General features: G+C 41.4%; 1 protein-coding gene across 14 annotated transcripts; it reads right to left on the bottom strand.

Annotated features, from left to right (window-relative positions):
- Nucleotides 1–1,398: 1,398 nt before the first annotated feature.
- Nucleotides 1,399–26,867, bottom strand: DZANK1 (double zinc ribbon and ankyrin repeat domains 1). 14 transcript variants are annotated; one of them, XM_068940820.1, is made up of 18 exons: nucleotides 26,819–26,867; nucleotides 24,956–25,012; nucleotides 23,838–23,962; nucleotides 23,027–23,180; nucleotides 21,520–21,637; nucleotides 21,059–21,152; nucleotides 20,151–20,275; nucleotides 19,496–19,581; nucleotides 18,772–18,889; nucleotides 17,638–17,751; nucleotides 16,456–16,548; nucleotides 14,382–14,504; nucleotides 13,145–13,252; nucleotides 12,159–12,387; nucleotides 8,252–8,355; nucleotides 4,109–4,183; nucleotides 3,108–3,204; nucleotides 1,399–1,876 (listed from the first exon to the last, which is right to left on the bottom strand). In XM_068940820.1, exons 3-18 carry the CDS (start codon nucleotides 23,944–23,946, stop codon nucleotides 1,755–1,757), a joined length of 1,869 nt encoding a protein of 622 aa, XP_068796921.1. In that variant the 5' UTR covers nucleotides 23,947–23,962; nucleotides 24,956–25,012; nucleotides 26,819–26,867; the 3' UTR covers nucleotides 1,399–1,754. The 14 variants fall into 14 exon arrangements, 11 of the variants coding, with proteins under 11 accessions (XP_068796921.1, XP_068796917.1, XP_068796920.1 ...); XM_068940816.1 differs by having other exon boundaries at nucleotides 1,399–1,879; nucleotides 13,088–13,252; nucleotides 26,819–26,855; XM_068940819.1 differs by having other exon boundaries at nucleotides 1,399–1,879; nucleotides 26,819–26,855.
- Between the last annotated feature and the right edge of the window lie 17 nt (nucleotides 26,868–26,884).

Genomic DNA, 26,884 nt, shown 5'->3' with positions numbered 1-26,884 from the left:
AGGAAAAGAAATCTTGCTGAATGGAGCACAGACAGTGAAGAACTGGACTATGAACTGCTGGGAGAGGATGGGAGAATCTTTCACCAAGTAGTTGGCTGTCATGGGGCCAGGGTTGATTCTACGATCCAGTGAAGCCTCTAGACAGAACTAGACAGACGAGTTTAAATTCTCCCAAACTCAAGAGCCTCCAGCTCAATCCTGGGGAAGAGGCAGTTGCAATCAAACACTGGCGAGACCAATGTTCCTGGATTTTGTAAGTTTGTCCAACATTTCCTGTCCGAGCTTACTTGCAAATAATGAAATAACTTCATTATTTCCAACTGTAACAGCCAAATCATATGCTGATTGTCCTTTTGCATTCTTCTTTTTTATGCTTGCATTGCAGCTGTAAATAAAGAACAGATTATTTTTAGCTACTTAAATTAATTCCAAATTACTGGCACTAGTAAAGTGGCTTCTAGGTAAATACTAATGTAGAGTCACTTCAGAATTTCTGGAAGTCTCTTTCTGCAAGGACGGAACGCTGAGATGAGAGCGTTCAACTGCTTGCAGGCTGTGCTCCTTCAGTATTACTGGCTGAATCTGTGCAGCTGGCTTGCAGCTGAGCTAGATGTCCCAGCTGCAGTACTTACTGTAATAGGACTTCAGTGCACTCCTTTCCCTCTAATCCAAGCAAAACTGCCTCATGGAGAGCAGTGGTGTTGTCCCTGCGTAGGAGTAATCAACAATATATTTACTACCTAAAGAAACTGTCCTGATACATCGAGAGGTGGTCTACCAAATTAAACTAAGGAAAAGGAATATTTTGATATAGAATATGCAAGCAGCTCCAGTGATTTTTTTTTTTTTTTTTTTGGTAGGCTTTAGTTTGATTTATCATTTATAAGTTGAATTTGATGGGGGAAGGAATTGGATGGAACAGCAGGCTTGTAACTAAAATGATAAGAAAACTTCAAAACTGGGAGCTGAGAGAACTGAATACTATTACCTTTGTTCAGGTGTGGTTTTTTGTTTTTTGTTTTTGTTTTTAATTGGCTTTGAAAGTTTATCTCCTAGGCTACAGATTTGGGGAGGGGCACCAGGGGGCTAATCCTCTCCAAAATTGGAGCACAAGTTCCTTTTGGTATACCTATTGAAAAGACCCGAGGCAGAGAATCCTAGCTCACTTACAGTCCTGACTGCTGGTTTATATTAGCACCTTTCTGCACAAGAAGGGAGATTGCGTTAGCATGCTTGTGTTACAGACAGCTACAGTTAGAACAGGTTGTTCCTTGCTGTCAGTGCAGTTCAGGTCAGCTCCCTAGAACACACAGGAGAGGGGAAGCGAGCTGTTAAATGCTATAAAGATTGTCTGGCTTCCACCTTGCTTGAATATAATGTCAATTTGAGTTGGGGCATGTCCTAGGGAGTTAGATACCAGACAGCAAGGGTGAAGAGAAGATGATAATATCTCCATCCGATGTTGCTTCTGACAAAAGCCTATAACAAAATCAGTCTGCAATGGTCTTTATGCCTAATGCTGTATCATTAAAAGCAAAATGGGTCCAAAACAAGAGCAACAATTTAATTAAGCTCATAGAGAACAGGAACAAAGTTGGCTAGTTCCAGTTCTGTGATAAATGCCAGTCACCAATTTTTTCAGGTTTTATATGAAGGTGGACTTATGTCCCCTTTTCTTTTTCCCCCGCAGTCAGTATTACAAGTTTTTTTTTTAACTCTTGGATGCCTGCCTTCATGTTAGTGCAACTCTATTGCTAAGTTTTCCTGTACTGCCAGAAAATACATACGGGGAGCTTATCTTCTTTTTCTGTAAGTTTTCTTGATTTTGTTTGCTTTATTTTGCTTCTTGAATGTGAAAGATTATGATCCTCTTCGTCTGCTAGAAAGGGAAAGCAGCGTTAATTCAACGCAAAGTCAGTATCCTAACAAGAACTCAGGAGTGCAGATCTAGAAATAATTTATCCCCAAAAAATCTTTTGTTTTGGGTTGAAATGAAAGCAGTATTTATCATTTTTCTACAAGAGAGAAAGCGATGAAATATGTGTTGCGGACCAGACTGGTTTTAACAAAGGTTTACATTCAGGCAGACTTAAAAACCTGCTATTTTGCAATGAAGATTCAATGAAATTTGGAGCTTTGGTGGGGTTTGAGTCTCTTTTTTTTTTAACTGGCTGCAGCTATTCAACAGTCTTGACTCAGATTCATGAATTATGTTGACCAAAATCCCTGCAATTTTTTTCAAAGTTGTTTAGTTCTGAAATACCTACGACCAAGACTAGAGGACCTTGAATAGATATGGATGTCCATTATTTTTAAGAGATACAATCTACCAATGTGTAGGAGAGTTGAAAAGCAAATTATACCACACATAGGGATCCTTTGGGCTGGTACTACTAGAGTGCCTAGGATCATGGTCACATCACTGATACTCTAGAAAACCAGGTCATACTTCCATGGCTGCCATTTGCGAAATCTAAGATCAGAAGTGCAAACTGGCAGGAATTTATATATTAATTGAAGTATGTGAAATAAATTTCTAAATTCTAATGCTGGCTTTATATATTCATGGTTGATGCAATGAAAATGAGAGTCCAATAGGAGTTACCTAAAGTAACAGTTGCCAATATGAGTTGCTGAGCTCCTACCGAAACCAGTGGGAGAGGCAAATTAAGCATCTCTGAAAACTAGCTCTAGGTTTAATGTGTTTCATCATTTCTTACATTTGCCAAATGTAGCAAAGCTGGAGTTCCTAGCACAGCTCAAAAGTAAAGATAATGGCATTTACAGCTCCTATTGGAAAATAATATGCAAACTGTCAGAAGCTTTATCACTTGACTAAAAACACTGCAGTGAGCTATGGCTGCAGTTTACTGTTTTAGCTGTCCTCTAGGGATGAAACATACTCGTGACCTTTTGACAGAGTCTGTACGTTGCTTAAATCTCTATTCAGCCACATTTTGAGACATAAGATGAACTTTAGTGGGCACAGAACATGCCAATATGATAGTTTGCTTGTCTCAGTATGTAATTTTAACCTTCCAAGCACTACTTCCCTATTCTTGACTAATAAGTTTATGATTGACCATAAAGACAGAAAAAAAAATCACCAAAACTAGCCTGACTGCCATCCTGTCCATCTCTGCCTTCTTTTACAGTGCTCAGGTAATGATTGCTGAACTTCACTGGTTTACTGGCAAGAGTATCCTGTAGAATCAAATGCAGGCATTTAATCAGATTATCGTGTAATGCTGTAATAATCTCAGTAGCACAAAACAGGTGTTATTTATCACCTAATATCATCAGTCTCAAATTAGCAGAAAACAGATGATTACCTGTAACTGAGCTCTTTTTGTTTTGAAGCAAGATAATACAGCAGATTTTTTCTAAACCATGTGTTTGTTTGGATTTAAAAAGTGACACAACCTCACTTTTGTGAAACCATTCTCATCCAAATGAAAGCATCTCTTCTGTTTGAGAGATCTGATTAATTCCTCACTTGTCAAATGAAGTGATATACCTTTTCAGTCACTGCTTGGCAAGGTAAGCTTTTTAAGATGCCACACAAAATATACAATCTGAATTCTGGATCTTTGAAATGATGGATTTTCATCTTTGAAAAAAATGGAAATAAATATGTGAGTGTTTTTTGGAACATGGTAATGCTGAAGGTAGGGATTTGGGGTGTTTGAATATTGTTATCAGGAGCTCTGGCAATTGTTATCTCCAAACTATTCAAAATTACTAAGCTTGTTTCATTAAGAGCATAACATGCAAACTGAAGAAAAGTAGGGTCAAAGATCAGGAGCTAAGTGATGCTAGGATGATTAAACACATCAGTTGAAAGAAGAATGTTAATATTAATAGCAAAATAATGAAATGCAAGGTAGCAACGTAACCATGGAGTCTGGCTTAATCAGATAAAGATTCCTGTTCAACCAGCTCTAACAGAAAAAGATTCTTTTCACTGAAGTGATGAGTTAACATCCTCTGAACAAAAAAAAATTATTGTACAGACCTGAATTTAAAAATATATCACGTATTATGCTGACTTGTCTAATGACAGCTTTAGACCAACTTTCTAACAACGGACCTCATCCCCCAAACTGACCTTGTTAATAGCAAGAGTGTAATTTAATGTAATAGTGACTTCACAGTCATCCTCATGAACTGTAGCAGAAGTAATCTAGAGGGAAAGAACAACTGTTAGTATCTCTTACAAAAGTACACAAATAGTTTTAGGAATAATCTTTGCTGATGGGCTGATGATCGTTATCAGCGAGCCAATTAAAAAAAAAAAAGTCTGTTGGCCTTTGCATAATTATCACAAAATCACAGAATGGTTGAGGTTGGAAGGGACCTCTGGAGATCATCTAGTCCCACCCCCCTGCTCAAGCAGAGTCCTCTAGAGCACATTGCACAGGATCGCGTCCAGGCGAGTTTTGAGTATTTCCAGCAAAGGAGACTCCACCACCTCTCTGGGCAACCTGTTCCAATGCTCTGTCACCCTCACAGTGAAGAAGTTTGTCCTCATGTTCAGATGGAACTTCCTGTGGTTCAGTTTGTGCCTGTTGCCTCTTGTCCTGTCACTGGGCACCATGGAGACGAGCCTGGCCCCATCTTCTCTGCACCCTCCCTTCAGATAGTTAAACAAGTTGATAAGATCCCCCTTCAGTCTTCTCTTCTCCAGCCTGAACAGGCCCAGCTCTCGCAGCCTTTCTTCCTAGGAGAGATGCTCCAGTCCCCTCATCATCTTCGTAGCCCTCCACTGGACTCTCTCCAGGAGTACCATGTCTCTCTTGTACTGGGGAGCCCAGAATTGGACACAGTACTCCAGATGTGGCCTCCCCAGGGCTGAGGAGAGGGGCAGGATCACCTCCCTCCGCCTGCTGGCAACACTCTGCCTCATGCACCCCAGGAGACCATTGGCCTTCTTGGCCACATTGCTGGCTCATGGTCAACTTGTCCACCAGCACGCCCAGCTCCTTCTCCGCAGAGCTGCTTTCCAGCAGGTCAACCCCCAGCCTGTACTGGTGTGCATAGGATTATTCCTCCCTAGGTGCAGGACTCCGCATTTGCCTTTGTTGAACTCCAGGAGGTTCCTTTCCGCCCAACTCTCCAGCCTGTCCAGGTCCCTCGGAATGGCAGCACAGCCCTCTGGGGTATCAGCCACTCCTCCCAGTTTAGTGTTATCAGCAAACTTGCTGAGGGTGCACTCTGTCCCTTCATCCAGGTCACTGATGAATACATTGAACGAGACTGGACCCGGTATGGACCCCTGGGAGACACCGTTAGATTCACGCTTCCAACTAGACTCTGCACTGCAGATCACAACCCTCTGAGCCCTGCCATCCAGCCAGTTCTCCATCCACCTCACTGGCCACCCATCCAACCCACACTTCCTGAGTTTCCCTATGAGGATGTGATGGGAGACGGTGTCGAAAGCCTTACAGAAGTCAAGAGAGACAACTCCACTGCTCTCCCCTCATCTACCCAGCCAGTCATGCCATCAGAGAAGGCTATCAGATTGGTCAAGCATCATTTCCCTTTGGTGAATCCATGCTGACTGCCCCTGATCACCTTCTTGTCCTCCAGATGCTCATCTCAGGATGAGCTGTTCCATCACCTCCCCAGGGGTCGAGGTGAGGCTGACTGACCTGTAGTTTCCTGGCTCCTCCTGCTTGCCCTTTTGGAAGACTGGGGTGACATTGGCTTTCTTCCAGTCCTCAGGCACCTCTTCTGTTCTCCAGGACCTTTCCAAGATGATCAAGAGTGGCCTAGCAATGACATCCACCAGCTCCCTCAGTGCTCGTGGGTGCATCCCATCAGGGCCCATGGACCTGTGGGTGTCAAGTTTGCCTAAATGATCTCTAACCTGATCCTCCTCGACCAAGGGAAAGTCTTCCTTTCTCCAGACTTTCTCTCCAGTCTCCATGGTCAGGGATTCCTGAGGGCTGGCCTTAGCAGTAAAGACTGAGGCAAAGAAGGGATTCAGTTATCTCTGCCTTCTCTGTGTCCTCTGATACTAGGGCCCCTACCCCATTCAGTAGGGGGCCCACATTTTCCCTAGTCTTCCTTTTGTTAATGATGTATTTGAAGAACCCCTTCTTGTTGCCCTTGACATCCCTTGCCCGATTTAGTTCCAAGTGGGCCTTGGCCTTTCTTGTCGCATCCCTGCATACTCTGACAACGTCCCTATATTCATCTCAAGTGGCCTTTATGATATGGTACCACCACTTCTCATCTAACTGAGCAAGGGGCATGTGGTATTTTGAGTGATTGCAATATCTGAACGCCAGAAATGCCCAATTCGTCCAAAAGATACAATAATGCTATGCTTCATACAACTGCGGCTGTTTTCCACTCAGACTTTGCAGCTTCATGAAAGGCTACGGAGTCCTTAGGATTCCCTAATCCAGCAGAGCTTGTTAACTGCTTTAATTTACCAAACTGTAGAAGCATAGTCTGTAGTAAAACATGGGCACCTTTCTGTATCAGTTCATTTAGACAACAGTGCTGGCAGGAAGGGAATTGAGGTCATTTATAAAAAGTGCATAGGGGATCATAAAAAGTGGTATGAAGCTGACAAGGTTACACTGTAGCAGGCTGAGAATTTTGATAATGTTGATTATATTTCTAATCTGCAGGAAAACTCAAAAAGAAGCATTCAACTCAGATAGTTGGCATCTATTTTGAATCATTTCTGTTACTTTTGGGGGTAATGGTTTCAAGACAATAGGATGACAAAAGGCCAAGAAGGAGCAGGAATAGTCTCTCTAGGCAATTTAATATCTTTCAGGCACATCCTTTTGAATCCTCTAGTAAAGAAAACAAGTTGCAGTGAATCTGTATCTCATCTCCACCAAGCAGATATCCTTTATATTTATACTTGTGCTACAGTTTCTGAACATACTGGTGGACACAATAGGTCTGAGTGGATATAAAATTCAGAAGCAAAATATCTGATGGAGTGTCATACCTCACAAAAGTGAAATTTGCCAAATGCCAATTAGATTTCTGACCCTCTGTGGTTCACGTGTACAGCAGGAGTTTTTCTATAGTTGCTTCTATTTGATATGATTGCTTTTTTCATGGGTGTTTCATAACCCTCAAGACAGGCTAAGTAGTAATGAGCTTACATTGTAACAAGGGAGATTCAGCTCAGATACTGAGAAAAAGCTTCCCACATTTTCTCAGTAGCAATGCCAACTTAAGGAAATCCCAGTCCTGCTTCTGCCTCCATCCCACTTTCAGCTACTCACTGCCAACCTTCTCGTGTACTAGCACTGATGCCCTTCCCCTGGCCCCCGAGTTATTTTTAGCATGGGTCAGTTCACTGATCCGGTCCACAGGACAGCCCCATAAACAGTTGTGCTGGCATCACTTAGGAAGCGGTGTGGGGGATGCAACTCCTTAACCCAGCAGGCCTGCCAAAGAAAATATGATACTGCAACTGAACTTCAAGGATAATTGAGTGCAGAAATGGACTGCTTGGGGCAATTGTGAAATCTCCATTGTTGGTGAGTTTTAAAAGCTACAAGACCAAACATCTGTCAGTAACAGTTTAGGCAGAGTTGATTCTCTGTCAGGGTAGGGACCAAATGATCACTCAGTCATTCCACCCCTATCTTCTAGGACTCTTAGGAAGAGCCTTCAATTTTCACCTTCTCACCAGCACCCCTTTAATTATTTTAAAGCATTCTGGTGACATATGAAGACCACATCTCCAATCTGAAAAGCCAACTGCCTTAAATACACTGTTCCAGTGCCAGTTTGCAGCAGGAGTAGACTATGTAGACCAGAGAGAATTGCTGCTATCTACTGGTGTAATCCAGCCATGAGCAGAGGCAAACACCATCTAAATCCTACTTCTCTAGCAGGGCTCATTTAACTGACCAGCTGCATAGATGTCAATGGCCTCTTTTTTTCTCTCAATTGCCTGGTGTGGAACATTGTAAAGGCAGCCGAGCAAGGGCTTTCTGGCTTCTGTCATTTCTCTCATAGCTGTGAGGTGAGAGAAGAATAGGAACTACTACAGAAATAAAAGCAGAAAAAAAAATCCTCAGTAAAAGACTAAGCAGAAAAAATGGAATAAAAAGGAGAAAAAAAGAACCAACCAAAACCCCAGGTCAAGGTCTAAAGAAAAGGGAGACATTTATTTCCCCCATGTTTTTCCAGCAGCCAGAATAATTTTTTCGTGAGATTTTTCTTTTCTATCACACTACATAGGAAGATACTATTCACAAGTTCCTACCTTTCCCATTCGAGGTTCTCCAATCAGTGCTCTAAATTCAAGGTTGTTCTGTGCATAGCTTCTCAGGTGAGCGCAGATGTGATCCAGCTGTTTTCTCCAGTAACCTGATCAGAGGGAGTGAAGCAGGAGAAAAATCTCTGAAACTGTGATCAAAATTTTTTTCCATTTATGTGATGGATGATTAGAAAATAGCATATTTTCACTGAGACAAAAATCAGATTTTTTTAGAAGATTCAACTGATCAAGAAAATGAAAAGCAAGTTACGCTCTAAAAAAAGATGAAATACTTTTATACATGAGTCATAATTCATTCCTAGAGCACCTCTATTCACAACAAAACCATGCCTCAGTTTTCTTCTAGAATCGAAACTGGCCCTTTGGGAAGGAGAATCTCAAATCCCAGATACAAAATTTTATCCCAGATAAAAATCAGTACAACGTTACAAATAAGCAATTGTGCATTACTGAATTTATTTTTAGTTGATTTGATGTCACTGACAGTTAACAATGAGCCAGATCTAAAAACTGCAGGCATGGTAACAAAATATATGGCATTCTAATCCATGTAAATGATTCCCCAAACAAATGCCTTCCAATTATACAGAGGAGAGCACATTAAAACTTAAGCAAGAATAAGTTTTTCTTTGACAACCAGTTGTTGGGATTCAGAAGTGGTCAAATGAGCAAATGCTCCTTCACTAACTCACATCCCTGCACCTTCTGCCATTGCACCCTTCAGCATGAAATGCCTTTCCTGAACCATGCGGCTGACAACTGCTCTTCTTAAAAGGCTTCAAGTGCCACATCTAACATAGTACTTCCAAACATTGGCCAGCTGCTAATTCCTAGGAAGAGTGCATGGGGTCCTCTGGGCTCATTCATGCAATATGGAAAGGCTATACATCTTCCTGTCAATACTGACTGCTTAGCTCGTTCAGTGGAGTTATTTCGCTAATCATCTTCCTGCTCCTTTGCCTGTCCGACTCTCTAGGAGGGAGACTTGGCAATCCCTTCTGTTGATACAGGGCGTGGAACATTCAGGGCTGAATGTTCCAGGATTCAAAACTCAGGATAAGACATTTTGGCTTTTGGCAGCTCCAGTCCAGTATTTTCAATGCAATGTTCTGTTTTCATCAAAGAAAAAAATCAAAAGGACTTGTTCTCATTCTTAAATGGGTGCTATCGGGATCTAGCTAGTTTTATTTTTGAGCATACTTACAGGAAGTACAGAGTATGATTTATTTTGTTGTTAATAAATTGTGTAGGCTTGGTAACCTCATTTAACTTAAACATTTAAGTTGCTCTGATATTGTCCTTGCCTTCACATTAAATGAAGCTCATAATAGTTGAAAAGAAGCTAAGTCAGAAGAGAAGTGCTGCTCTCCGACTTGTACTAGAGAGGGCAAGTGCACGAGGGATTTCATGCTTGGAGGACTCTTCTAAGACTGATCTGGCAGGAACTTTGACAAACTGAAACAGTAAGTCTTATTTGTTAGGCAACTTTAAAGGAACATAAAGAGAAGGAAAGTTGATCTCCAGAGCAACATAAATTGTTCCCTGCCATGGTCTCCTATGCAAAAACAAATACATACTGAAAATAGTAGTTAAAAATCTAAGCTAGACTAACACTTTGTGAATGAGGCCTCCAGAGAAGTAAAAGTTATTTGCAATAAAGTGGTTCATAACTAACCCTGAGTCCCAGCTTTCATTTCAAAAAAATCCAAATGGCCAGGAACATGCGCTTGCATATCTGAAGTTTTATTGCATCTAAAAAGATTTTTGGCAGCATTAATGGAGTACTTGAATTCATGCTGTCAATAGCTAGTTGCACCTAGGGCACACTGATTTACTGTTTGCTATAGTGGAAAAGGGGAGGCTTCTTTGTAAATTTTACCTGGTAAATGACTTGGCTTCTGTTCGACACAGACAGAAAGTACAGCAGAAAAGAAATGCAGTACGCATCAGAGGATTAGTGTTTTGGTACTGCTCTTATTTCCCCTGTCCTTTTTTTATTTTCTTTTTTAATCTTCACAAAAGCAAAGGAGGTTAGTTAATGGCCGATATAGTCAAGAAGAATAAAAACTACTTACTTATTCACTTGCATTTTTTTAAACTTTAAAAATAGCATCCAATATCTGGAACTGGCACTACTTGAATTCAAGAAACAGGCATATTTGGCCTACATAACTACAATTTTTCTGGGTAATGGCATATGGCTTTGTCAATGCATGGGGTTTCAGGCCTTATATACAGCTCAGCATCAAGGATAGGCAGCAGCACAGAAGACTTGAGACCGTAACAGATATCTGTCCATGTATAGAATGAAATATATTCCTCAGTCCCTGCGACGGTCTAATGGAGAATGCGTTACACCAGTGACACTTCAACAAAGTTGCCTTTGCTAACTGGCTTAAAAATTAACAAGAGTCTGCTGTAGTTCAAAAGCAGTTCAGAATGTCTTCCTAGCCTTTCCTAGTGAAAGGATTTCTCTCTCACAGGTCAAGAGCTATATGTCTGATGCACAGATATAGAAGCGTTTAGTGTTAAACATTTTCTCAGCACTGTTAGGGGTCAATCCCTTATCATCTCTAACTAAAGTTAAGCTCCCAAGACTTGCTGAGTCAAGTGTTGTGTTTGCTACAGTGATGTCTCTAAGGGAAGACTCCACATTTCAGAGCAAGGGAGAAGGAAAACAGATTGCTCTAGTGATAATCTTAAAAACAAAAAAAGAATCATTTGGATATGTACACACAGAGTCAAAACACAAAATTCTAACGTGCATTAGTGCCTTTTCCACACAATAGATAAACAACCGATAATGGCATGAGGGGTTGACCCTCTGATTGTAGAAAAGAGCTAGAGATGGGAAAGCCAAGCAAAAAAAGTAATTGTCCCTTTAAACTATGATTTGATGCTGTAATGCTTTAAAATTAACCTATACTCTGGACTCCACAACTCGACTGCCCTGTGACATTAAAGACAATCTGGCAGATTGGGCCATTTAATAGCTCCTTAGTTAATACTGATAGACTGTCTTCAAAGGTTTGGGGTCTAATAGGCTGGAACTGGAGTTTTCTCAGGATAATAAAACTAAAATCTCTAAAAATTGCAATGTTTTTAATCACAGCAAACAGACTAGAGATTCAACAAAGAAATCTGACCAAACCAGCAACTGCAAAACAAATTACTCTGCACTAATGACACAGTAGCTTCTGGACTTCTTACTCTGCAAGGAATGATGTAGAGGTACTGATACTTTTGAGGGCTGGAAGATGGGGACTACAAGAGCTGGAAGAGTTTCCACCAGCCCAATTTTTTGTAATCCTGTTAAGAATCCCTTTCCCCAGTGTAATTTGCTTTGCTTCCAAAACTCCCATCCTCTATTCCACAATGCTATTCCAAACAAGTTCTTCATGGAGACAAGCTCCATCACGTTTTTCAAGAGCTGTGATCCCCAGTGTCTCTAAGAGAGAGAGTTTTGTTCAGCAATTCTCCCAGCAGACACTACAGCAGAACTAACTGAACTTCACTTTCTTGGCCGCAGGGTGGGGATGATTCTCGGAGGTTTACAATTCAAATATAGGACACATCTGCCCCTGATCTTGTAAGATCTGAGGAGATTAAACTACTACCAAGTCAGTAAAGCTGTACAGCAGTCATTAACCCTAATTTAGATTACTGCTGGTATGCTTTTTTTTAGCCATTGATCAGTGAGAGCAGTGGTCTGACTTCTGCATTTACAAGTGTCTGGTGGGGAGACAGACTCGTAAAGATAGAAATTAGTGGCCTATTGACGGCACATTCCATAGACTATAATCTTTTCAAGAAAATACTAATTCAAACATCGTGGCTTTGGAAACTAAGAAGAGTTTTCCTTGATTACATAAAAACAAGAACTCTTTCTAACCCCTTCCAGGACTGATAGCTGTTAGGACAGGCTTATGATCACTCATCTTTTCCAGCTTTTCTTTTTGCGAAACCAGCTCAAGCTCCTTCTTCTCCAACAATTTGCTAGATGGGTAAAAAAGTCCAACGGTTTGGGTTCCTTTATCTTTTCTTTGATTTAGATCTAGTCTTGATTTGGACAAGGAAATAGGAAGAGGCTGCCAGGCAGCTTCAGCTTGGAATCCTTTAGCCTGAGGGGGAGTCAAGAGAGGAAAAGTGCAAATATTATTATTAAATCACTTACAAGTAGAAATTAACCAGAACAGTACGAAAAAAAAAAGTAGAAGAATGAAAAGGCTAGAAGGGAGAGATGTTAACAATTCTTGGTTATATTTATCAGTCAGTAAAAGACGATGCAACTTATCACAAATATTCAAGAAATCAAAACACCAAAGAAGATGAAGAAACCAAAACTGACGCGTGTTCTGGTAGGACAAACTATCTGCGTGCTACCCTTGCTAAGTATCATGGTCCTTCCTTAAAATAGAGAAAATAGAGTTTTAAAAGCAACGTTACATATGCATGAAAGATTCTTATACCTTGTCTTAGCAGGGCACAAATAATTTGTGATTAATCAGATAAAAGTACTTAAAGAGCTAAGACTTTTGAAAAGCTGATTGCTTCTCACTTTGCTACTTGGAATAAGGCTAGATTAAGGCCTTCAGCTAAGGCTGAATACATTTCCATAGAAAACGCTTCTCAGAATAAACATATCCTTTGTTTTGCCCACAGAATGCTCACAGAACACAGCACTGTCTCAAAAAGGAAATTAATGGAGTTACACTGATTTATACCATCAGTGGACTAGCCTATCTTTTAAATGTGGTCAAAACCCTGCTTTGTAAAACATTATGTCATTTGTACAAACCATTTGTAAGACACATGTCTTACCTCAGATGAGACCAACAAGTCCCCAGCACCCATAAGCATGCTGTTGCGAGTACCCACCCTTGCCTGGGGCTCTATATAAACACCACAGGACCCACAGAATCGAGCATACGGTTGGTTGGTTGTACCACACTCGAAGCAAGTAAAGTAGCACGGAGGAGGGCCAGACTGGAAAGTTCAATAAAACACTTGTCACCACAGCAACATATGATGCACCGTTCAAGAGAGATAAAAGCATGTCATGAATTAAAAAGAACTAAAACAACAGTAACAGAACTAAAATAATGGTAAGGTGTTAGATTAGAAATATTAACCAGGACACCAGACTGCTAACACATCGGCAGATGCAAGACAGTAAAATTTCAGTTATCTCAGCACTATGCCATGGAGGCAAATTTTTTTTCAGAAAGATCTAGCATTTTGGCAGCTTTTTTTTTTTAACATTCACTTTGAAAAAGTATTTCTTTTCTTTGGCAAACCCCTGTCATTACTAGTGTGATGCGCTGGTACTGAATCTTGACTGAAATTGTTTCCAGTTCAATTCCAGTCCCACTATCCCACTAGAGTCCTCTTTGTATAGCGTAGGACCAATGGTTATGTGCACTTATAGGGGAGAGTTTCATATTTGATGTGGACTCAGCCCATAGGGAAAAAAAAAACCTCTTCCTGCATGTGATTTTAGCCCAAAACACTACACTTTTAAATGTATTCCAGAAGAAATTTTTTTCATTGATTGTACTCAGTAGAGCAAAGACTCTACTGGGCAGTAATTATACAGGAAATGCTGTCTTTACTGAAGTTAATGAGGCCTTCAGCCAAAAAGTCTGCATGCATCATCTGATATCTGGCAATTGCCTGTATAAGCAATCATAGCCCAGGGTACACTTTGGGCAACAACCGGAGTTAGGTTAGCCTATACTTTAACATTTGATGGATAAGTTACTTTGGCAAAGAGTACGTGGTTACTGGATCTCAGCTCATGCAATGAGCTAATGCTCATTGACCCCCTGCAATTGGTTTACATCCCTAAACCGTTAAGTCATTAACTGAAGTGGGGCCAGGATGTCATCTAAGGCTTTAATTTTTCTTTACATAATCCTGTATGTTCTAAGCAAATGTTTTGATAATAATAATAATGGTAAGTCATGTCCTAACTGACGAGTTTTGCAAAGAGAAGTTTGGATTTGCTGCAGGTCATAGATGAGTAAAAACAGACTTGTCAACACAAACACTGATAGCAAATTAATCAGAAATAATTTTCAACAGAAGCCCAAACTTTGTCAGTTTTGGCACGTACCTTGGCCCCACACCAGTCACAGAAACTGGCATCACAGTGGTTAAGACGACTGCATTTTGAGCAGGCAACTGTCTTCCCTTGCTGACTGGGGAAAGGTTGGGGGGTGTCTCCTCTAAACGTGGGCTAATAAAACAACGCAAGCATTAGGAAGAAAATACTTCTTATAAAGAAAAGCTTGCAAGCTAAGTAAGGGGAATGGGAAAGCAAGCTACTTTGATAACACTAACACAAAGTAATATTCAGCCTAAAAGAATTCTTTCAACAGAGAATAATCAGATTGACTTTGAGCTAGCTTGTAATTTTTTCATTACAAAACCACAGTAAAATGTGGTATTAATTCAATTTCTTTACTTTTTTATTAGAAATGAGAGGAAAAAAAAGCTCTTATCAATTGTTCCCCTTTCTTTGAGTATTTATTAATGCAGCCCAATGTATAAGTACACTGGACACTAAGATGCGGTTTTTCTACTGCTAAACATATTTTCAAGATCCAAACCACAACAGATATTTTTGTTTGTACTTTAAAGTCTTTGTAGCAATTTGTCAGGGAAAGTTCATTCAGATAACGAGTTTTCTTTCGGTCTGATATTTTATTTGCCTCATACATAATTTTGGCACTCTTTTGCTCATACGGTTATATATTAGCTAGCTTTCCTTACTGCAATTAACCTCTATGAGTAAGCAAAAGAGATTTTTTTTCAGTTGAGACTTCTAGAGGGGTGATTATAGATCCTAGTTAGTACAAATATGTCCTAAAATGTTTTGTTAGCTTTTGCCTCAGGGCTTATGCAATTTATTTTCTCTGCAAGTCAGGACTATGGAAAAGGAACAGAGTCTGAGGAGAGTGATTTTTATGACATATCACAACAGCAAGTTGCAAAAACACTGACTAGTCCTCTTTTCATCTGTAGCCTTGATGACCATTTGAGCAATGTCATTTAGGGGTTTTGCATCATTTCACATTTGGAAGGTAAAATTTACAAGATCACAGGTCTAAATATCTTTTTAAATCTAAAATATTTAATTAGTAGTAATATCAGTACTATTGGTAATTATTAACTAGAAATTACTATTAATTATCACTAATCACTATTTATTCACTATTATCAGTAAAATTTATAATAACTATTCATAGTATTTCAGTAAGCACTTAACTTTCTCTCTTAGGTATCGCATATCTCACCATTCAAGTCACATGCTTAAGTTTATGCAGTCACATATTAATACCTACATTCAGTGAAGCAGTTAAATGTGTTTATCTTAAGTAAGTGCAGATTCCTACTGAAATTCACTTTGAAATGACACCTCAGTGACTGTACAAAAGACCTTTGCATCTAGCTAGTGACAGTCTTAAAATTCAGGATGTTGCCATTATAATCAGAAGATTTTAACTCGCAAATCATTCTTCTTCTCTCATCTCTATATTTATCAAAACCTGGAGAAGTGAAATGTATCATAAGGCTTTATACAAAACTTTTCAGGAGTGAAAATAAAATTCTTACAAGGAACCAAATCAGCAAGCTAAACTGGGAGTTGAAAAATAGCAATTTTAGGGGGAACGATTATTGTCATTTTTCTCACCTCTGTGTAGAGTTACTGTCAAATACAAGCACAGTAGCTGTATGCTGGTAGGGAGAGCAGCAAATGGAGATAACAAAGATAATGTAAAAGATTTATTTTATTTCCATAATATAATTGAAATCAATGAGAATGATACTCCTGATGTATATACTAAAATTCTCTACTGCAATTAAAAATAATCTGGACACAAAGAAGACTTCTTACAACGCTCAGTCAGGACTATCTGTTTTCTGAACTTTGACAATGGCATTTGCAATCCTGACTTCCACAAGAGAAACCTGAAGGTATAGGATGCATTTATTTTATGTGTAGCTGGGCATTTGAGATGGGGCATCAGTGGGAATGTTGAGCTAGAATATAGCAGGGGAAGGAGTCTCTGCTTCTGCAACATAGGTTCAAAGGGATATGACTTCAGTTTTTCAGAGGAGAAAAAAATATTAATTTTCTGCTTTGACTTGATTAACCCCAGTGTGATTGGTGCACGAAACCTTACCGTCTGTGTTTCAGGCAGTTTGCTTTCACAAGTCACACAGCGTTTATGGTGAAGAGGATTTCCTGCGCCACATGCCTGACAAATTACTTTGCCCTTTCAAATACAGAACGAATACATTTCACATAGTATTTAAAAATTGTCAGTAACAACAATAAGATAAAGTCTTATTGACTTTATTGACTATCCAGTCATTAAAGACTTGATCTTACAAAATGATGTGGGGATTCTGCACTGCACAATAGACGAGATCCTTCAAGTCAGTGCTATGGGCTTCAGACTTGAGTTACGCCATATTGCCTGGTCATCACAAATCTACCATTGGTGCCAATTTTGTTTAAACTATGGTACATTTCAGTCAGGAGATCCAGTATCAATACCTCCAGAGCTTCTTATGTATTACTGTCAGCTTGCTTAGTCACTGAAATTATACAGCACAGACAGTCCAATATTTGCAAGAAAAGGGTGAGTTTCCACCAGGGCTGAGTGAGAATGGTGGGTCTGATGTCTTAACTGTTGGCACCAACTAGTTCAGGTTTGCCTTTGTACCTTCCTCAGGGCTGCCCTAAAGCTTTAAATTTGGGTCAATGTCTAGCTGATAGTTGCTATGAGTCTCTTTTATTATCTGATACTATTCAGTCAGCAGTTTCCTTTCAGCATCCTCCTCTTGTCAGAAATGTTCCTCTACAGTTATCAGCCACTTTTGTCTAGCTAAGATCACTAGCATCTTTTGATCACTGACAAAGACTGTGCTTTAACTTTGTGGGCATGCACCCACTGCCCAAGTCCTGCCAGCCTATGTCTACTAAGCATTCACAATCCAATAAGGTAAACAGGGTAATGAGGATATATTTAATAAACTTAAAATGCTTAGTAATGCCATAAGTAAGGCCATAACTATGTTGATAAATTAAGATACTCTATATTAAACACAAATGCATGCATTTGTTTCAGAGTGCTAATGCTGCATCATATGCTCTTCAGCATGCCTCCCTGTGCAACCGTATATGGTTTACCTTTAATGATCATTTCTATTCAAAGTATTTTTAATCCTACTAACACTTAAAGCTGCAGTAATGTAGTTAGGCAAACCCAAGTTAGATCACAATATTTGTAATGAAGTCACCTGTTAGAAAATGAATGTAGGAGGTAAATGGTTACTTGGTTATTATTATTCTCAAATACCTTTAAGCAGATAGTGGTTTGGGGCTGCAGCTGCGGAGCTATTGGTGCTTCACATACAATGCAGGTGGGTGTATTCATTGGCACCAGACATCTGCACTCAAGACATGGTGCCATCTGAAGGAAAAGCCACATCGCATCTTACTAAGGACCATAATGAGATCGTTAAGGTTATCGTGACATTTTCAATATTTTGCTGGTTAGAGTCTACATCAGCAGCAAAGCCATTGGAACCAGCAACTGCCAACAACAGAAGCTGATATTGATTCTTAAAGATCAGAGGCTATCAAAAAATAGGAAGACAACTGGAGAGAGGATGCTTTACTAACTACTAAAAAATGTGCCAGAAAGGCAGTAAGCTAGTTTTCACTAGATTTAAAATGCTATAATAGTATGTGTGTACGTAGTTCAAATCCTCCTAATGATGAGCCTAATCTAATGAGGTGCTGAGTATCTTCCATCACCACTTGACACTACAGCATTGGCCTAGACAAAACATCCCTCTGAGGACACAGGAAAAAAAAAATAGACCACTGACTCATTAGATTGGGTTATTATCTCTTGTGAAGAACTTAGGGAAGATACTTAAAGGCATCATATAAAAAAACAGATAAACAGGGTGCTCTTACATATGCCCACACATGCCACCATGTATGTCTTCAGGCACATTAAATGGGTCCTCTACAATTATGACATATTAATCATTATGATAGTAATTATGCTAACTGCAGTGAAGGCTAGGGTCATGGGACTGCACTAGTTAAGGTGCATATGCAGTTCTTGAAGATTGGTGGTGGTTGTTGCAGGAAGAGGATGCTGAATTTGGTGATGTTTCCTGGTACAAATGAATAAAACATAATTTATTTTTCCAAAGATTTTCTTAATAAAACATATGGCACTTGAAGCAATCAATGGTTGATTTTTTGGGGGGAGGGTGAGGTTAGCTGGTGTCCCATTACTTAAAAATTACATTAGTCCCAATGCTAAGGTTCCTGAACAAAATAAAACAATCAGAATAGAACTTTCCAAATGAAAGTATGATTAAATATTTGGCATTCCCAGGATTAAATGGGTAATCTGCTGAGGAAGCTAGTCTCTCTTAAGAAGATTTGTTGATTTTTATGATTTTTTGCTGACCTGTGCTCCTTCAGGGGCTGGGAAGCGACGTACTGGCACAGGTGGGAGAGGAGATCCACATTCCTGACAGAAGTGAGCCAAGGGGTCAGACGGGCGAGGTACAGAACAGTGTGCACATCTAAAAATACATACAAACTGGCATAAGAAAAAGTAACCTGGAACATGACTTGGATCAGTAATTTCTAAGTTGCGGTTTTTAGGCTATGGTGGTCCATCAGGCCATGTCTCAGTGTCCATAATATGAGGCCCGGAGCTCTAAGCAGCCTTGCAAGGTATAAAATGCGATGGCTGCTGTTATTTCATACTTTCTTCCTCACCACATGAGGAAACATGTTTCTTGACATGAGATCTGTACCAGGCCTTGCTGCTGCAATATGGGGTAGCACTGATATAGATCACACGCCTCTTTCAGGATTAGTGAGCAGTGAAGGCTCTCTGCAAATTGGAAAGACAGTTTTTCCTCTGATCCTACAGATATTAGGGGTTTTTAAAAGGATGATGAGATAGATGATGGCTTTCTACAATGACAAGTAAATATAACCATCAGTAAGAGAAATCAGAATTTTCGAAGCCTTAACTAGATCACATTCTTCTGTTATGAGCCAGTGTCCGTCTTTGCTTTCCTTGTTTTTGTGAAACTCCATGGTATTATCAACTTGGTTGTTTAAGGCAATTGCTTTGTTACTTTCCACACACAAAAATGTCGAAAGAAAAAGTCACTTACTTGAGGAAATCTGTTTCCTTCTGGATTCTTGCTGTCTGTGTGCTTGCTAAACTCTTCCGGCTAATCACTGCAGAAGAACTAGCAAACTGAAATAAAGGGAGTTCTTTGGCATTAATTAGCTGACGTTTGCAAATGCATGCAAGGCTAGCAAAATCAACTGCAGACATGTTATTTGAGACAAAGTGCACTGAAATGCAGTGCTTTAAGGAATACCTGCTACACCTTGATTCCTCCATTAGCTGTAGTAAGGACACACAACTTCTTCCAATAAAAATAAACATGTCTTGCTACTTACTTCCAAGAAAGCATGACTGAATCTTAAGTTTTAAATACCAGCTGACTGACCTATAGCAATAACTATTTGTTAATTACAGCTCAGTAACATATTAGAAAAGAATTGTTAGGAATGTAAGCATTGGTAGTCTGCGTTGCCTGGTTTCCCCTTTTTCGATAACCGCGTACTGCTTTGGGCATTCCTATTCCAGTGTGTCACTACCAGCAAGTTTAAATCAGTACTGCATAGTGTAGTGTAGTCAGAGGTATTAATTTCAGACAGATTATGTAAGAACGTTCACAAATTTTCACATCTTTATTTGTTTAGAGCTCAGTTCTGATAACAGCCCTTTACAATTTCCCTCCATACCCCTTTGCTTACCTGTAATGACTCTGTGAGTGGTGCTGAGATGGATTCCTCTCTGTACCCTATAGTTTCCAAATGACTGGTCAGGAGCTGTGGTCCTTTCAGGGACCTGTGAGCAGTTCTTCTTTCTGTCTCCAACTCTAAAATTACAACCAAATTCCATCCTATTATTCCACTCTCCTTCACGTCATGCGATTTACATATAGGTTAACATGAATATCACATACTCTAATGTTTATATTCCAATGGCTAAACGTATTTCTAGCCATTCTAAAACATCTACATCTTGGTTAAAATAAATTGCATGGGATTATAGAAAATTAAGCCAGAAGAAATCTCATTCCTCTCTGAAATAGCTTTCTTTTGCATTTTTCTCAATTTAAGATTTTCTTCCTTCCCCCCCCACCCCCAAACAGCTCCTAAGAGTAAATTAGTGAGTAAATATTAATATGATTCCCTGCTCTTAAACAGTCCCATTGCCATAAGCATGAAATAATAGCTTTTATTAAAAGAGACAATTTGGGTCAAGTTTTCATTTCTGTTTTGTATATTTATTTTGGAATCCTTCTGCAAGCAACATTCAAGCATCAGTAAAGAACCCTGTAAAGGGTTTGAAATCCCATCAGTTTAACAGGATATTCTGGCACAAAGGAGAACACAGACTGGGCCTTGTTATGTTGCTCAGAACTGAATGATGTTTTAAAATGTTTTTAAAAAGGTAATGTCATATGTATGGAAAGTAATTTTTTTTCTCTATTTGCAGCGTCAAGAAATCTAAACTGGAATTTCCAGTGAATGCTATGTCCTCTGAGATGGTTATGAAATTACCCATATTTTACCAACGTTAACAGAGAAAACCCTTACACCACCTATTTGCAGCTAAGGTAGAAATCTATTTCAGCTATTACAAAGTAATACTATACTTTGAAAATCTTGGGGTGCTTCACTCCAAGCAGCCTTGATTTCCACATTCACTCCATTCTTTGGTTTTGTAGTAAACACTCCATTTTCAGTCTCCTAGAAAGTAATTCAATTTGAATTCCAAATGAAATAGTTGTCTTTCCTCCAGTCATCTCTTGCTATAGTTACTTGTTATGATTCAAAAAGTATACAGCTAAGGTATTTATTTTCAATACAAGCATTTAAAATGCTTAAATTATAAATGTATTTTTAAAATATCTGACCTGAACTGGTCATACAAGACCAAACAAGAAAAAAGAAAAGCAGTGTTCCCTTGAAATTTTAGTATCATGGAAAGGACTGAAGCAGGAAATATGGGCAAACAGAGAAAATGTAATATATAAACAGTACAGTTTAATCAAAGTTTAATTTCTGAGTAACACAATACAACATTTTATGCTCAGACAAAATTGCTACAACTTGCCTGTATGGAGAGATCCTTTAGGAAATTCTTGTCATTCTCTTCACCAGAGAAGGGGGTGATTGGCGGTTTGTATTCTACCAGAAACACCTTTGTTACGATGGCACTTTCCCTGCAGTCCCTGAAAGCCAATGTTCACAAAGCTATATACATACAACACACGGGTGTACAGCAAAACGTAAATCATTGATGAAAACAGTTCATTTGGTAGAACATTGCTTCCAAGCTTGCAGGTCATTACTTCAGTAAATAACGACCTAGGCAATACTCTCAGTAACTACCGTTTTGTTTTCTTCCTTTTTTTTTAAAGTTAATTATGCACACAGTAAGAAGTTACCAATAAAGCATATGGATACTTTAATTCCTTGCTATCTTTTACATATACGACTCCTGATACTCCTTAAACTGTGTCTGCCTTCTGGGGTAATTAGTGCTTACCAGCACCACAGAGACAGATAACGAGATTTTTCTCCCATTCATAACACCACATGTAAGCACTCATTTTCCCAATCAAGGAGCAGTTAGCATGATATTCATTTCAGGTAATAACTGTCATTCTCTACCATTTATTAGATTACAGTAGCAACACTAAAATGCCTGTAAATGTCCAAAACATCCATTCAAGATTTTATTAAACGTCATTCTAGAGCATATCTTTATCCCACCTAAAAACGTCTCAATAAAAACACACTGGAAATAAGTGTTAATCCAGATAGCGATAGCAGAAAATACATAGAGGCCTTTTTTCCGTGTCTCCGCACAAGGACTATAATGTTGTTTCATTGCAATGCAGACATAAGCAAAGGCTACCTGCAGGTGCTAATAGTGCGGGAGCAGTAAGCCCAGATCCCCAGCTGGAGCGGAATTTTATGCTCCCTTGTAAATAGAACATAAAAATACAACAGGGTACAGTCAGAGAATGCATGTGTCCCCATGGCCTGTGTCTAAGTGTGAAGTTAGCTGGAAGAAAGTCAATGATCAAGTTCTCTTTCTACATGTTATATTTTTACTTTGCTTTTGTGTGTGCTACATTGTACTTACGCTGTGAGGCCTAGTATTCTGCGCTCCTTTAGGAGAAGCTGAGCACGTTTCTCAGAAGACCACTTCTATAAATCTGTTGAATCACTGGATGTTTCCTGGCCTCAGAAAGCATCATACCAGCTCCTCTAGCATTTCTGATGATCATACTCACATGGAAGAACTCTAAGTACAGTGTATTTTACCAGCCCCTCACCCACAGCCTTCATGGATCATTGGCCTTCAGCCAAGGCCCAGGAGAAAACATTGTAGAGATAATCCAGCTCCACAAACACTTAATGATTAAAAAGTGCTATGAGAAAGTGAACACAGTGAAAGGAATCCAGGAAGATCACTTAGACTGAAAACCGGCTGGGGCAAGAGCTGCCCCTCATTCCCCAGGTACAGAATGCTTAGAAAAACACAGCTCCACGCCATGACTGGGATGTCCAGTCCTTGCCCCAGTACTACTAAAATAAAACAAGATACCTACTTTGTAACTGCCAATGCCTTGACCATTATTTTCCCAACTGGTAACATGATAGGTTGCTTATACTCAAAAGTATTATGCTCTCCATAGCTGGGTTTCCTAATGAGTTCTGGCTTACTTCCGTCTAAAGTGTAATAAATAGTGACTGCAGGTGTATCTGAAAGACACGGAGAAAGTTATTATCCAAATTATATTAGAGCTGGGCAAAATAAGCTCTACACCTGGAAATACTCACTCCTATGTTTGATTTTTCTCACATAAACAAAATCAAGGAGTAAATGATTGAAAGTTCAGGACCAAAACTATTTCTCCCATGAAATGCTGGTGACTAAACAAACAAAATGTCATTACAAGCAATATTTCTTTTCATAAAGTAGTCATACACTGGTTTTGTATGAAAACAATGCAACAACTTGTCTGTTCTAAAGACAGAAAAAATAATTTCTCCCATGATGAAAGATGGAATTTCAAAAACCGTAAGGAACACTTTCTGAGTGAGCCAGGCACATCATATTTTCAAGTCCTGGTTTTGCAGTCACAGCAAAATACAACAACTTAAGAGCTTGATCTCGGAAGCAATTAAAACTGCGAACAGGTATGAACTCATATATTATGACAATAATATTGCTTGAATGCTAAAAGTTAAGTGTATATATTTGCAGTTTCAAAACATCTAGGTTAATTTTGTGAGTTACTTAAGGAAGTGGAAACTCACAAAAATCATAATTAAATGTAAACAAAAATATAGAGGCTAAGAGTTTCAAATGATCACATAAGGAAAAGTTTTACACAGAGTCAAAAGTGTTATTTATACCTGACTTTATTTCTACAAGAGTATTTGTGTCTATTTCATGTTTAGCCTTCCCTGGAAGAGGGATTCGAAGAGGTATGACCTGAGGAACTAAGACAGAACCCGCTGTCATTTTTCTCAGCAAGGATCTTTAAAAAAGAACGAAAAACAAAAAAGCAGACAATTATTTTTCATAACACAAGAATGCAGTGAGAAATGTTGCATTTTAAAGAGATTCCTCATCCTGGTTTGTTTCCTTGAAAGAAAGAACACTGAATTCCTTGAAATACTAGTTCTCATCAATATTTCTAAGGTTTTCACACTGAAAAAGAATAAGATGCTATAGACCCATCAAACTTTCGACCTATTGTCCTATTACAGGGCTATGAATAGGGCTTGAGATGAGCACTGTTGCTTTTATTTCAGTTTGGCCTTCTCTGCTTGAATTTGAGGGCCACTTACTCAGGTGAAACAGCTTTAGCATCATATATCTTATACCATGCCAGGAGAGAATAACTGTGAAGCATCTTCACCCTCATCACTGAGATATGGTGTCATTTTCTCTACAGGAGGAACCAGTCCCTTGTTTCATTGTGGCCATCCAAATGTATGTCAGTGAGATGCAAGATGTCCCGAAAAGGACTAAAACAAGACAGCTATTCCTCAAGCTTGCCTCACCTGTGGTATACTTTAAGCATATACCTATCAAGCAGGTGCCATACATGATTTATCATAGCCTTTATGTCACTGAATTCAAGAATGAAAAGTTACGTTTGGATACGACAGCGTTTTAGAATACAAAAAGGATGTACTGCAGGTCATGGGAATTGATATTCACTGCCAGAAAACATGTCTACACTGGAAGCATTTCGTTTTGTAACTGGCCGTTCAGTCCTCCCGCAACGTCTCTAACACTAACTCATCAACGTAGATAGTAATGACTGAGTACAGAAGGAGTTCACGGATCTATGGGCTCACAGGGGCTACACTGAGATAAGCCAAAGTGCTATCTGCAGCTGCCCATCACCTCGGCTGCACTGCCTGTAACGGCTGGTGTAATGAGTGTGGGCAGTTCTCAGCCAAGCCGTTGGGCCGCATGCTGTGGCACAGGTGAAAGGATGATGCATGGATCCGCTCTTTACCTGACACGAGGGGGCAGACACTAATTTTCTCCGAGTACCTGACTGCTCTTGCCACACCTAGACCAGAAGCAAAGCGCCCTGTTTCAAGCCTGTGGCAGCCCACGATGGGTGGGATAAAGAGTGAGTTCCCATGGGCATCGCACCGTGACGGGGCTCCGGACCCCGCTCCAGCACAGCACAGCCCCTTGCTGCACCCCGCCGTGTGCCGGGCCCCGCGTTCCCTCCTTTCACTACGCAGCCCTGCCCACCCCACTGGATCCCCACTACGCAGCCCTGCCCACCCCACTCGGTCCGTGCTCGGCAGCCCCTGCCCACCCAGCTCCATTGCATCCCACAGCCCTGCCCTCCCCCTCCATCCCTGCTATACAGCCTCCCCACCTCCCCTTCATTCCCCCTGTATAGCCTATAGTCACTGCACTCCCAGCAGATCCCCACTATACCGCCCTGCCCTCCCGCTCGATCCCCTCTGTACCGCCCCGCGTACCCGCTCGATCCCTGCTATACCGCCCTGCCCTCCCCACTCGATCCCCTCTATACCGCCCTGCCCTCCCCACTCGATCCCCTCTGTACCGCCCTGCCCTCCCACTCGAACCCCGCTATACCGCCCTTCCCTCCCTACTCGATCCCCTCTATACCGCCCTTCCCTCCCTACTCGATCCCCTCTATACCGCCCTCCCAGCAGATCCCCTCTATACCGCCCTGCCCTCCCCACTCGATCCCCTCTATACTGCCCTGCCCTCCCAGCCGATCTCCTCTATACTGCCCTGCCCTCCCCGCTCGATCCCCTCTGTACCGCCCCATGTACCCGCTCGATCCCTGCTATACCGCCCTGCCCTCCCCACTCGATCCCCTCTATACCGCCCCGCGCACCCCCTCGATCCCCTCTGTACCGCCCTGCCCTCCCACTCGATCCCTGCTATACCGCCCTGCCCTCCCTACTTGATCCCCTCTATACCGCCCTCCCAGCAGATCCCCTCTATACCGCCCTGCCCTCCCCACTCGATCCCCGCTATACCGCCCTCCCAGCAGATCCCCTCTATACCGCCCTGCCCTCCCCACTCGGTCCCCTCTATACTACCCTGCCCTCCCCCTCGATCCCCTCTGTACCGCCCTGCCCTCCCCCTCGATCCCCGCTATACCGCCCTCCCCCTCGATCCCCGCTATACCGCCCTGCCCTCCCCCTCGATCCCCGCTATACCGCCCTCCCCCTCGATCCCCGCTATACCGCCCTCCCCGCTCGATCCCCGCTATACCGCCCTCCCCCTCGATCCCCTCTATACCGCCCTGCCCTCCCCCTCGATCCCCTCTATACTGCCCTGCCCTCCCCACTCGATCCCCGCTATACTACCCTGCCCTCCCCCTCGATCCCCTCTGTACCGCCCTGCCCTCCCCCTCGATCCCCACTATACCGCCCTCCCCCTCGATCCCCACTATACCGCTCTCCCCGCTCGATCCCCGCTATACCGCCCCGCGCACCCGCTCGATCCCCGCTATACCGCCCTCCCCCCTCGATCCCCGCTATACCGCCCTCCCCCTCGATCCCCGCTATACCGCCCCGCGCACCCGCTCGATCCCCGCTATACCGCCCTCCCCCCTCGATCCCCGCTATACCGCCCTCCCCCTCGATCCCCGCTATACCGCCCCGCGCACCCGCTCGATCCCCGCTATACCGCCCTCCCCCTCGATCCCCGCTATACCGCCCTCCCCCTCGATCCCCGCTATACCGCCCCGCGCACCCCCTCGATCCCCGCTACACCGCCCTCCCCCTCGATCCCCTCTATACCGCCCTGCCCTCCCCCTCGATCCCCGCTATACCGCCCCGCGCACCCGCTCGACCCCCTCGTCCCTCCTCGCGCCCGTTACCACAGACGCCGCGAGCCCGGCCGCGCCCCTCGCCCTCTCCCCTACCCCCGCCGCCGCCGATTGGCC

Source organism: Struthio camelus, chromosome 3, assembly GCF_040807025.1.
Source record: "Struthio camelus isolate bStrCam1 chromosome 3, bStrCam1.hap1, whole genome shotgun sequence".
NCBI lineage: Eukaryota > Metazoa > Chordata > Aves > Struthioniformes > Struthionidae > Struthio > Struthio camelus.
The sequence above is the reverse complement of the archived record's forward strand: the minus strand, read 5'-3'. Positions and strand labels throughout refer to the sequence as shown.

What these genes read in the sequence shown, in the direction of transcription:
- DZANK1 (XM_068940816.1), bottom strand. Translation starts at nt 23,946, where the DNA reads ATGACAGCGGGTTCTGTCTTAGTTCCTCAGGTCATACCTCTTCGAATC. An exon ending in TCTTGTAGAAATAAAGTCAG is followed by an intron (nt 23,181 to 23,837) that starts GTATAAATAACA and finishes CGTGTCTTTCAG; the next exon opens with ATACACCTGCAGTCACTATT. An exon ending in AGCTATCAGTCCTGGAAGGG is followed by an intron (nt 8,356 to 12,158) that starts GTTAGAAAGAGT and finishes CCCTCTGATCAG; the next exon opens with GTTACTGGAGAAAACAGCTG.